At 40.7% G+C, this 12,681-nt stretch overlaps 1 protein-coding gene across 5 annotated transcripts in view; it reads right to left on the bottom strand.

Moving 5' to 3' along the window:
• USP34 (ubiquitin specific peptidase 34) overlaps positions 1-12,681 on the bottom strand; it is a 239,468-nt gene that overhangs the window by 1,424 nt on the left and 225,363 nt on the right. For all 5 annotated transcript variants that reach the window (XM_079792022.1, XM_079792020.1, XM_079792024.1 and 2 more), the window contains 4 exons: positions 3,513-3,592; positions 1,204-1,344; positions 958-1,101; positions 5-164 (listed from right to left, as the gene is read on the bottom strand). In XM_079792022.1, the coding sequence (XP_079648148.1) occupies positions 5-164; positions 958-1,101; positions 1,204-1,344; positions 3,513-3,592 (525 nt within the window). The remainder of the gene's footprint in view (positions 1-4; positions 165-957; positions 1,102-1,203; positions 1,345-3,512; positions 3,593-12,681) is intronic.

A 12,681-nucleotide genomic window follows, 5' to 3' on the forward strand; every position in this document is an offset into this window, starting at 1 on the left:
TAACCTTTAGTTTTTCTTTCTTTGGCTTCTTGCTCTTGGAGTGAGTTTCTCTGCTGCAGACAAGTCCTGCATTTGCTCAAAAGCTCTTGCAGAGTTGGAATCAGAGCGGGGTTTAACTGTTTGGGAGTGTGTACCGACAGGAGCAAAGCAAGTGCCCGTAGGTCCTACAACAACCCGTACACGAACATTTCAAATTCTAAAGCCAACATCTGAAACACTTTGTTCACAGTTCAATGCACACATTTACATTCCCAGGAATCTACCCTGGCTTCTCTGGCATTTTTAGAAGAATGCTGCAACTAGAAAGCCAATGTTATGATACTATATTTCATCAGTCCTAAGTAACTAATACCATTATTTTATACATCACATCATTTAAAAAGTCAGACCAGAGACTCAAATAGTGTTTTCTGAAAATGGGGGAAGAAAAATAGAACTTATATAGGAATTTAAAAAAACCCTGACTGATCTGTGAGAAATTTAGGGATTAATCTAATGTAAACAAGTAGAGATAAAGGAAATGTCTTTTAGGGGTCATACTGCCTTAGGCATTTAATGACATTAGCTCATGTCTTCTAAGGTAGTCAAAGTGTGTGCACCCTGGCCAGTGTGGCTCAACTGGGTGTCGTCCTGTGCACACTGAAAGGTTGCCGGTTTGATTCCTGCTCAGGGCACCTTCCCCGTTGCAGGCTTGATCCCCATTAGGGGACATCTAGGAGGCAATCAGTGATTTGTTCTCAAATTAGTATTCCTCTCGCTAAAAATTTAAAAATATATATTTCAAAGTGTTATATACATAAAAGGCATAGTGAACAAATTTTTAAAACTGATTAGTTTTTCATATTTGACTTCTAGAGTTTGAATAATAAAGGCATAATAAAATCACAGTAAGACCAAATTTAGAGTTGATTTAAGGAAGTTCTGAAGTACATGACTGCTCCCTTCCACAGTTCTTACCCCATTTAATGCAGCACTTGCTTTGGACATTTCAATTCGGTTGGTGAAATCAGATTGCAGGTTCTGATACTGATTTATCAAGTTTGTAATAAGGGTGCTAATCAAATTGGCACAGTTTGCTTCAGAAAACACTTGACCTTGAACCTAAAAAAAAAGGGATTAAAAAAATCTCCAAAAGACCAATATAATGGAAACACAACCATTAACTAACTGGAAGTAACATTGAGTTTTCAAAGTACAACATACCTTTAGAAGAAAATGAGTCATGAATGTGTAGACAATGTTGTTGTTTAGGAAAGTTCTTTCATCCATTAGGATACATTTTATATATTCTGCAAAAACAGGATCTTCACACAAAAGCTTGATGCAATTTTTTGACAGGGCAGACTAAAGTGGGGAGAAGAAGTACTGATGGGTGAGCACTGAAATCACTGTAAACCTTAAACATACTGCTTATGAGGTACATGAGTCTGTGCATCCGGCTGGAAAAACACTTGTAACTCCGTCTAAACTTTCAGTTACAGCAACTGTCCTCCCAATCAGTTAAAATATTACTAACCTGGACTACATGGGTGAGTGCTAACAGAAGAGACTTGTAAAAAGTTTGGCAAAACTGAACAAATATTTCCTTTCAAATAATGCTTTTATTATCTAGCTTTAAGAAAATTAAAGGACTGGTCAAATAGAATGTTTTTTAGGGGACCAATTAATTTTAGGACTTAAATGTATTCTGAAAATGAGTTAAAACTTTTGCTGTATGATCTCATTAGTAGTAATTTGTTAAAACTCCCCCCCCCCCCCCCATAAACATTTCGAAGGTAAACAGCAAACCTCTTCCTAATTATCTCAGTGGTTCCCAATATATGGAAATTTCACTAAAATTTGGTTTTCCTGTTTTCAAATGGTCATGGCTCTTAATCATAAGTAGTATGTCTTTAAGTAGATATATTCCCTAGATAACTTATGTGTGTTTTAATAACAGATCATTTATATGGAAGCAAAACAGACTTTTAAAAATAGGACAAAAGTTTGGATAGTATGTACATTATACACTTACAGGTTTTATTACAGTAAGTAACTGTAGTAACTAGTAAGTAAAATACTCAAGGTCACCCCAAAATTAGTCAAGTAGGACCAGGATCCATGTCCTCAGATTTTTGGTGTCAGGAAAAGCTGCCTTATTCTCCCAGTCACACACAGCCTCTGCCTCTGCCTGTGGTTCTCGCACAGGATTGCTGGCAGGGACTCAGGAAGCCTCAGTTGGATTGGTTTTGGCAGTTGGGGGATGGAGAATTCTGGGAGGTGGGGGGAAGCCAAATAGAGTAGTAGAGTACAGAGCAATAGAGAAGCAGTAGGAAGTGGCAGAATACAGCCCTTCCCAACACAACACACACGCGAAGCAACCATCCAAATCAAGAAGAAAGATCAGCAACAGGGAAGGAAAAAAGCAGAGATCTGATCTGCTTTAATTTACTTAATAGACCACTCAGCTAAAAAATCAACCAGCAAGTCATTTTCTGACTGTCTACAAAGTACTAAACCATGTGATCAATGTGTCTAGCCTTTTAAAGATTCCTACTGTAGAAAACAAAATGACATTTCTTCAGGGAACAGAGGTGACAAATAAAGTCTCTGCACTTGAGGAGCTCAGAGTATAGGACAAGGAGACAGAGGAACAACTATTACAGTACCTGACACAGATCCATTATGAGAATATACAGAGCAGTATGCCTGGGCAGGAGGCTGGACCAAGCTCAAAGTAATTGAGATACTATAATGTGGATAAAAGGTTTTTGCCAAAGGAAAGTTAAACTCATCTCTTTCTCTGGAAATGAGCAGATGCAATCAGGCAGGAAAATAGTACCTTTTTCAGGGTCTAAAAGAGTGGGGATCCTTTTTGCCTGACCTAAGGAATGAGCCCAACCTTCGGACCAATCTGGTTTCTCCCTGCTGCAGGACATTCTCCCGCCACAATTTAACAAGAGTTATTTAGGTGCCCACTTTAAGAGGTTGGCTCTCAGATACTTAAGGGCACAGTGTTTCCTGTTCTTTATGAGATTACTGATAAGAAAACAAGTGCATCCGATTTGAAAACTACTCAGAGGTAACAGATAAGCAAGAGGTAAAGGGCAGATTGCTGAAGCAGTTTCTGCTAGAGCTTTTGGAATGGTGGAGGGAACAGGAATGGTGGAGGGGAGCAAGAGACAAATGGGGGCAGGGCAGAGAGCAAGAAGTGACATGTCTTCTTCCCCTAGTACCTCCCTGTTTCGGATTTTTACCACAACTATTGATATTGACCTACAAATGAGGAATTCAATTATTAACAGCTTATCTGAAATATCCTGTAATACAAATCTACCAAAGTCAAAAATTTCAAAGAGCAACTAAATGCCCAATGCTTAATAGCTATTATTTCCGTTAATCATATTTTACTTACCAAGATTCTAAAATATCCTCAGTGTCCAGCCAGCTTTCAACACATTGTTCCTAAAATTACTGACCACCTGGGTCATATGAGATTAAAGACCAAATAATCTAAAACTAATTTTCTTTACCTGAGTCTGGCATAGCTCAGTCCAAAGTTTGGGGAACAGTGCAAGATGAAGTGGCAAACCTTCATAGGCAACTAGGATACCTAATATTTGAAAAGAAATCAGAATAGGTTATAAATTGCACTAATGAGGTATTGAACTGCAATGCAGGTGCATTATATAATAGCTATCTCTAGTCATAACTATGCATATTTTCTATGTTTTAGAAATATATAAAATATTCAAAGGGAAGAATTCATTCCAATGTTTTAACCATATAATTTAGAATGCAGTACACTTTGAATTTTTTAATGTCCCACACCTCATTCTCAGAAGGATTCTGAGGCAACTTAAACCAATTCTGCTTTTTGAGTGAGTACTGGAACTTTATTTGGGAAAATTTAATAAAGGTTACTGCCAAGTGGTTCTAAAGTTTCTTGGACCACTCTACCTATTAGAGAATTTTTATGCAACAGCTAGACTGCAAGGTAGATGTGTGCACCCACGCACTCGAGATTTCCTAAGATCAAAAAGATATTCAGAATTAGATAACATCGTTACTTCCTCTTTTACCTTATTTCTCTAAAGATAGGGAGAATTATCTTCATGGTAGATTTAGGTAAACACTGCTCTAACAGCTTCTAGCCTTGTTCCCAGGATCTTTTGGATAGACCATACCTAGCTGTATGTCAGCATCCTATTTGGAACCTCTGTTCTAACCTTTCCTCTTCTTGCCTGTTCAGATGTCAAGTACATCTTTAAGAAATCCATTCCCCTACCTTCTTGCCCTCCCACCTCTCAAACCACAGAAATTTCGATACCATAGTTGAAGTCAATTTCCCATCCTCCACTCTTCCACCCCTAGGCAAAGTATAATCATGGAGAAGGAGAAATACAATAAAAGCTATCTCCTCCATTTAAAAAAAAAATTATAAATTAGACCTAAAGTGAGCAAACTTTTCTGTAAAGGGCTAAACAGTAAATATTTTAGTCTTTGTGGCCATATGATCTGATCTGTTACAACTACTCAACTTGGCAGAGTAGTGTGAAGGCATCACAGATAACACTAAATGAATGGGTGTGGCTGTCTTTCAATAAAACTTTAAGAACCCTGAAATTTAGGGAGGAACCAAGATGGCGGCAAAGTTAAACAACTAAATAACAATTTCAAAAATACAACTAAAAGACAAAGCGTCTACCACCCAGAACCAAAGGAAAGCTGGCTGAATGGTAGATTTACAACTAAGAAGGAAAAAGAAAGAACAAACGTGGAAGGGCTGAGGTAGGGAGGCACGTGAATCTGGCTGGTGGCGGGCGATGGGATGCGCGGCTTTTTTTCCAACCCGAAGGGAGATAAGCTCCCGATCACTCTGAAATCCAGTTTCTGGGGACGCGCGGGGGACCCAGACACCTATGGGGAGAAGCTGGATTCTCGGCCATCGTGTCGGAAAGTGAGAGTGACTTTCTTGCAGAGGTGCGCCCAGCAATCAGTGTTTACTGCGCTGGAGCACGGGACGCAGGGACTTGGAAACGGGAAAGGCAGAAAAGGCAGACTAGCAGCCATTGCTGTTTGCCACGCCCTAGCCTAGTGACGCCCTGAGACCCGCCCCGCACATTCTACAAACCCGCCCAGGCTCCAAACAGCAGCTTTTGCATATAAATGGCCTGCCCTGTGGCAGCTTAACCTAATAAACTGCAGCTCCAGTCAGACTGCTCCAAAACCACACAAACAAAGAGGAGAAAACTGCAGTTTTTGCTGTAACTCCTGCTGAGTAGCCTCAGACAGTAGCTGACCTGCACCCCATTGGAGATCCAGAAACGAGGGCATCTAGTGGTTGGTGTGAGATGACACCAGATTTCAACCACTCGCATAAGGGACACATTCAAGAGGCAGACTCAGTGAGCGCCAAAGCCCTACTGCAACAAGTCCCAGCCCATAAACGTGTCTCCAGCACAGCAATTCTTCCTTTATAGACACAGCGGGTCCTCACAGCCAATTGGCCTGGAGGTCAATTCCTCCCAGTGACACCAACAACAATCAAGACTTAACTACAACAAGGCTGTACACACAGTCTAAAAAGGGGTGCACCAAGAGTGTCCACCTCAGGTAACTGGGAGGCTGACCTGTTGAACCAATAGGACACAATAGGACACAAAGCTACCCTACCAACTCAGGGAAGCAGCAAAAATGAAAATAAGGAGGCAAGGAAACAGATCCCAAACAAAAGAAATGGAGGAGAACAAATGACTGGACATAGAGTTCAAAACCACGGTTATAAGGTTTTTCAAGAATTTCATGGAAAAAGCCGATAAATTTCATGAGACCCTCGAGGATATGAAAAAGGTCCAACTAGAAATGAAACATACACTGACTGAAATAAAAAATATACAGAGACCCAGCAGCAGACTAGAGGAATGCAAGAATCAAGTCAAAGATTTGGAATACAAAGAGGCAAAGGACACGCCTCCAGAAAAGCAAGAAAAGAAGAGAATTCAGAAAGTAGAAGATAGTGTAAGAAGCCTCTGGGACAACTTCAAGCGTACCAGCATCCGAATTTTTGGGGTGCCAGAAGAAGAGAGAGAGCAAGACACTGAAAACCTATTTGAAGAAATAATGACTGAAAACTTCTCCCACCTGGTAAAAGAAATAGACTTACAAGTCCAGGAAGCACACAGAACCCCAAACAAAAGGAATCCAAAGAGGACCACACCAAGACACATCATAATTAAAATGCCAAGGGCAAAGGACAAAGAGAGAATCTTACAAGCAGCAAGAGAAAAACAGTTATTTACTTACAAGGGAGCACCCATACGATTTTCAGCTGATTTCTCAACAGAAACTATGCAGGCCAGAAGGGAGTGGCAAGAAATATTCAAAGTGATGAATAGCAAGAACCTACAACCAAGACTACTCTACCCAGCAAAGTTATCATTCAGAATTGAAGGGTAGATAAAGAGCTTCACAGATAAGAAAAAGCTAAAGGAATTCATCACCACCAAACCAGTATTACATGAAATGCTGAAAGGTATTATTTAAAAGGAGGAAAAAGAAGAAAAAAGTAAAGATAAAAATTATGAACAACAAATACATACCTATCAACAAGTGAATCTAAAAGTCAAGTGAATTAAAAATCTGAAGAACAGAATAGACTGATGAACATAATAGAATCAGGGGCATAGAATGGGAGTGGATTGATAATTCTCAGGGGAAGGGGGTGTCTGTGTGGGGGGTACGGGAAGAGACTGGACAATATCATACACCTATGGATAAGGATAGTGAGAGGGGGAGGTAAGGGCAGAGGGAAGGGTGGGAACTGGGAGGAGGGGAGATATGGGGGGGGGGAGAAGGAGAAACAATTGTAATAATCTGAACAATAAAGATTTATTTAAAATAAATAAATAAATAAATAAATAAATAAATAAATAAATAAAAAAGAGAACCCTGAAATTTAAATCTCGTGTGTCACAAACTATTCAGAATCTAGTGGGGTTTTTAAAACTACCTAACAAGCAAAAACCTTTCTAAGCTTGAAGGTAGCTCATTGGTTATACAAAAACAAGCAGCATGCAGGCTGTTTGCCAACCCCTGGATTAGACCAAGGATTTGAGAAAATTTTAGAAAGGGAAGTCAGATCAGTCACCCAATTTAGTCATCCAAAGATGCCTCAACTCCCTTTTGTGGGTAAACCCATTTACTTTCCTGTCAAGATTAATCCCTTTATAAAGATCCACGGAAAGTCCATCTTCTCTTTTATCTAATATACATAAGCAAACAAGGGCATGTCGTCAACTGTTGGAACAGAGTATCTATAACCCATATCCCAGCATCATAATTACCCATAAAAGTAGAGCAGGAGCTGGCAAACTGTGGCCCACAGCCTGTTTTTGTATGGCCATGTAAGCTAAAATGAGTTTTCACATTTTTAAAGGAGTGTAATAAACAGGCAAACAAAGAATATGTGACAGAGACCACATACGGCCTGCAAATCTAAAATATTTAATATCCAGCCCTTTGCAGAAAGTTTGCCAACCCCTCAACTAAAGGTTGCACTGATATAAACCTTCTTAGGGAAAGCAGACTGTAGAATTCAGTTTATATTTCTCTGGTCTTTATTCTTTTTTTCTCCCTCAAAGTAAAACAATCTTTAATCCTATTTTCCATAACTACCAAAAAGCCAGCACTACCAAAACAAACAAAAAAACCCCATGGAGGTCTTCTATAATCTAGGTCACTTAAAGTGATATTCTGATACAAGTATATTTTACAAGTGAAGAATAAACACATACTGACATTCTACTGCGCTAGGTATGTCAGATAATCACACTTTTCAATTTGGAGGCATTATTCTCATTTTTGTTCCCTTTTTTGGATGAGGAAATTATGCTCAGAGATTATGTAATCTGCTCAGGTTCATCCCAAAAGCCAGTGAACGATATGTTTGTGTCTACCCTGGATTTATCTGATTCTAAATCATGGGTTTGATGTAGTAGGTATGTATATTTGTAATACAGTCAGACCCACGCGTATTTAACATAAACATGGTTTTACCTAGGCCATCTTGTACACGGCACTCCGGAAAACACACCCACGGCACGCTAAGGACCCCCTTTCATAGTCCCACCTACTCCCTTTCCGAGTGGCACCTCCTTTGGAAGGAAGGGCATTCCTTCAGAGCAAGAGTTTCCATTTCTTTCTAGCATTTTCACAGAACACTGAGGATCAGGACCTCCTGGCTCTGGGACTCAAGGTAGACACCGATACCATCCTACTCCACACACTCCTCCGGTACTTGTGGGGAATCTTCACTTACTGGGTAGAAAGCACAGCGTGACGCAATCGCCCAAGTTCTTAGGCACACATCCGAGCTTTGTCTCAGTAAAACAGGATGGGCAGGCCAAAAACCTTCTGGCTTCTATACACTTATATTTCTTTATCCCCCACTTACAAAGGAACTAATATACAATAATCAAAAACTGTTGCAACATATCTTTTCTTCATCAGTAACACTTATACCATAGCAGCTGCTGGTGTGTTATTAAAAGAAAAACCTTAAAACTGCTTTTGTAGGTAAAATGGTAGTTGAGATGATTGCTGTGAGGATAAAATGTTTCATATGTATATTTACCAGTTAGGGTTACTCCTATCTGAATTAAGGGAGGATTCTTTGTCTAGTTTTTATAGAAGTATTTATCATATCCCAGCATTATCCATGGGAAGTGACAGCTTTAGCCAATGGATGAAAGGCCCACAATTCAGTTTCAATGCTCCACCGTGAAACTGAATCACCAAGACATCTTAGCCTAAGGTTATCACACATATGATGCTTCTAATTCCCCTTGTTATGACTTCAAACCACTAAGTAACCTACTGTTGTCTATTCAGCTTCCTTTGTAGGTTACTGGAAAAAAATCTGCTCGTCCTACCTGTGCCAGTTTTTTTCTATGTAAATCAACAAATTGGTATAACAAGTAGAATTATAAATATGTCTATTAAATACAATTACCATGTATTAGTCTAGGATAAAGGGATTCATTTGCATTCGGTGGATTAGTAAATGCTGGCTCTAATCTGCACTAAATGATTGGCCCTGTTCTGAAGTACCTTTTCAGAAACAGCTAACCAGTTGCTTCTCTAATCAAATACCACCTTGACATCACAAAAAGGTTAAGCATGAGCCAGTGCTGTGCTTTTTATAATTTGAAATTTTAACATGTTTACTTTTACCAACTATAACCATTTTTTAATTCTAGAGATTTGAAGATTATGGATTTTCTAGTAACATCATAATGTTACTTTAAGAAAATCTATTTTTACTTCTGGTTATTAATGCATTAAGCACACTTTCCAAAACAATCTTACCTAATAAAAGAGAAACATGCAAATTAACCATCACTCCACTACACCCACAGCCAATAAGAGTGAGTATGCAAATTAACCCAACAAAGATGGAGGGGCCTGACGCCTGCTATGAGGGGAAGGGGGGCAGTGGAGGGAGCTACTGGAGCGGTGCTCCAGACAGAAGCGAAGACTTGCAGGCTCCCAGGCAGGCCGGGAGCGGGGACGTGCTGGCTCCCTGGCCACCGGAGAGTGGGGACTTGCCGGCTCCCGGGCAGATGGGAGTGAAGCCAGGGGAAGGAAGGCCTATTCTTACATGAATATCGTGCAACGGGCCTCTAATGTTAAATAATAAAGGTGATAAATTCTTGTTTTGTCTCTGAAGATTATTTAACTAAATTATGAAGTCTAGGGATTTGTAATTAAGTTTAATTCTACTTGAGCATCTTGTTAATTCTGCATAAACTATACAGTATCTAAAAAATGGTATTAGAATTTGTAGTACCAGTTTTCTATATTAAACTTTTTTTGTTTCCCAAATACAAAACCATCGCATGATCATTACAAATAATTTAAACCTTTACAGATATTCAACCTAGAAAATAAAAACACCCCATAATTTTATCCATATACAATTAGAACATAATCCTCTATAGGTGTTAATTTTTTTTTTTGCATTTACTGAGCGATTTTCTCCCTTTTAAAATGAGAATGTAGTCAGCCCAGGCCAGCGTGGCTCAGTTGGTTGACATGCAGGAGGTAGCCAATTGATGTTCCTCTCTTTCCTTCTCCCTCTCCCTTTCCCCTACCCCCATTGTCTCCCCTCCTCTCTTGAAAAAAAAAAAAAATCAGTTTAAAAAAATGTTAAAAAATGTCACATTCTCTGCATAGTTTTCCAATTTATTTTTTTCACATAATCCACAGTCAATTCCCATCTTTTTATTTTAAAGGCTAAACTTTGGTTTACTTAACTAAGCTCCTATTAAGGGACATTGGGTTGTTTCCAATTTTCACTTAGTACAAACTAAGTGAAAATAAACATCTTATGTATATTGTTGTACATACTTAGGAGTCAAGTTGGATTTCTAGATCTAAGTTGATAATGCCAAATTGCCTCTCCAAACCGACCCCTTTGTAAGTTCTTTTCCCCCCAAACATGCGTATTATCTAAACTTTAACTCATAGTAGAAAAAAGAGAAATTGTTATTTGCTTTCTTTATTTATGAAGTTCGGACAACTTTTCATATGTACTGTGCATGCGTGCGTGTGTACACTGCCTATTCACGGTCTTTGTTTATTTTATTTTATACTAGAAGCCCGGTGCACGAAATTCGTGCACGGCGGGGGGTTGTCCCTCAGCCCAGCCTGTACCCTCTCCAATCTGGGACTCCTGGAGGGATGTCCGACTGCCCGTTTAGGCCCGATCCTGGTGGGATCGGGCCTAAACGGGCAGTCGGACATCCCTCTCACAATCCAGGACTGCTGGCTCCCAACTGCTTGCCTGCCTGCCTTCCTGATTGCCCCTAACCGCTTCTGCCTGCCAGCCTGATCACCCCCTAACCACTCCGCTGCCAGCCTGGTTGATGCTTAACTGCTCCCCTGCCAGCCTGTTTGCCCCCAACTTCCCTCCTCTGCCAGCCTGGTCACCCCTAACTGCCCTCTCCTGCAGGGTTGATCACCTCCAACTGCCCTCCCTTGCAAGCCTGGTCCCTCCCAACTGCCCTCCCTTGCAGGCCGGGTGCCTCCCAACTGCCCTCCCTTGCAGGCCGGGTGCCTCCCAACTGCCCTCTCCTGCTGGCCATCTTGTAGTGGCCATCTTGTGTCCACATGGGGGCAGGATCTTTGACCACATGGGGGCAGCTATATTGTGTGTTGCAGTGATGATCAATCTGTATATTACTCTTTTATTAGATAGGATAGAGGCCTGGTGCACGGGTGGGGGCCAGCTGGTTTGCCCTGAAGGGTGTCACTGATAAGGGTGGGGGTTCCCTTGGGGTGTGGGGCGGCCTGAGCGAGGGGCCTGTGGTGGTTTGCAGGCCGGCCACGCCTCCTGGCAACCCAAGGGGAGGCCCTGGTATCTGGAATTTATTTTCCTTCTACAATTGAAACTTTGTAGCCTGCAGCGGAGCCAAGCCTGGGGCTCCGGCAGCCATTTCTGTGGCAGTTAATTCACCTTCTACAATTGAAACTTTGCAGCCTTAAGCGGGTGAGCCAGGCCAGGGTGTGCGGAAAGCTTTGCTTCCCCTGTTGCCGCCGGCAACCCTGGCCTGCTCTCTCAAGCTCCATTCTGCCGCCATTTGTTTCAATTTGTTTACCTTCTATAACTGAAACTTTGTAGCTTGAGTGGAGGCTTAGGCCTGCAACGGCTATGGGAAGCTTGGCTTGCTCTGTTACCTGGGAAACCTTGCTCTCTGTGGCTGTAGCCATCTTGGATTGGGGTTAATTTGCATACTCGCCCTGATTGGATGGTGGGCGTGGCTTATGTAGCAGAGTGATGGTTAATTAGCATATTACCATTTTATTAGAGAGGATTCTTTACCATCATACTGAATCCTAAACACTCTTTGTTATTTGGCAATACTAGCCATTTATCTGTTACGAATGCAAATATTTTTCCCATTATTTCTTTGTATTTTCATTCAATTTATGGCATTTCTAAATATATAGTATCTTTTATTTTTATGTAGACAAAATTTTCAATTTCTTATTATTTCTGGGTTTTGTTTCCAGAGTCTTTCAAATCTCAAGGTGGCATCTATATAATCTCTAACATTTCTATGATTTTACTCTTCACAATTAAATCATTGATCCTCCCGTAATATATTTTGGTCTAAGGCAGTGGTTCTCAACCTTTCTAATGCCGCGACCCTTTAATACAGTTCCTCGTGTTGTGGTGACCCCCAACCATAAAATTATTTTCGTTGCTACTTCATAACTGTAATTTTGCTGCTGTTATGAATCTTAATGTAAATATCTGTGTTTTCCGATGGTCTTAGGCTCTACAGCAGCGGTTCTCAACCTGTGGGTCGTGACCCACAGGTTGAGAACCACTAGCAGGGTTGCCTAAGACCATCGGAAAACACAGATATTTACATTAAGATTCATAACAGCAGCAAAATTACAGTTATGAAGTAGCAACGAAAATAATTTTATGGTTGGGGGTCACCACAACACGAGAAACTGTATTAAAGGGTCGCGGCATTAGAAAGGTTGAGAACCACTGGTCTAAGGCATGAAGCAGGTATTCAAGGCTCCCCGCCTTTTACCAGATGACTATCTCAATACCACCCATGCACCATTGATCTGATGTGTCCTCGTATATCCTTATATTTGTTTTTGAGCCTTTTTCCCACTGTC

The sequence above is a fragment of the Cnephaeus nilssonii genome, assembly GCF_951640355.1.
Source record: "Cnephaeus nilssonii genome assembly, chromosome: 15".
In the NCBI taxonomy this organism is placed as follows: Eukaryota; Metazoa; Chordata; class Mammalia; order Chiroptera; family Vespertilionidae; genus Cnephaeus; species Cnephaeus nilssonii.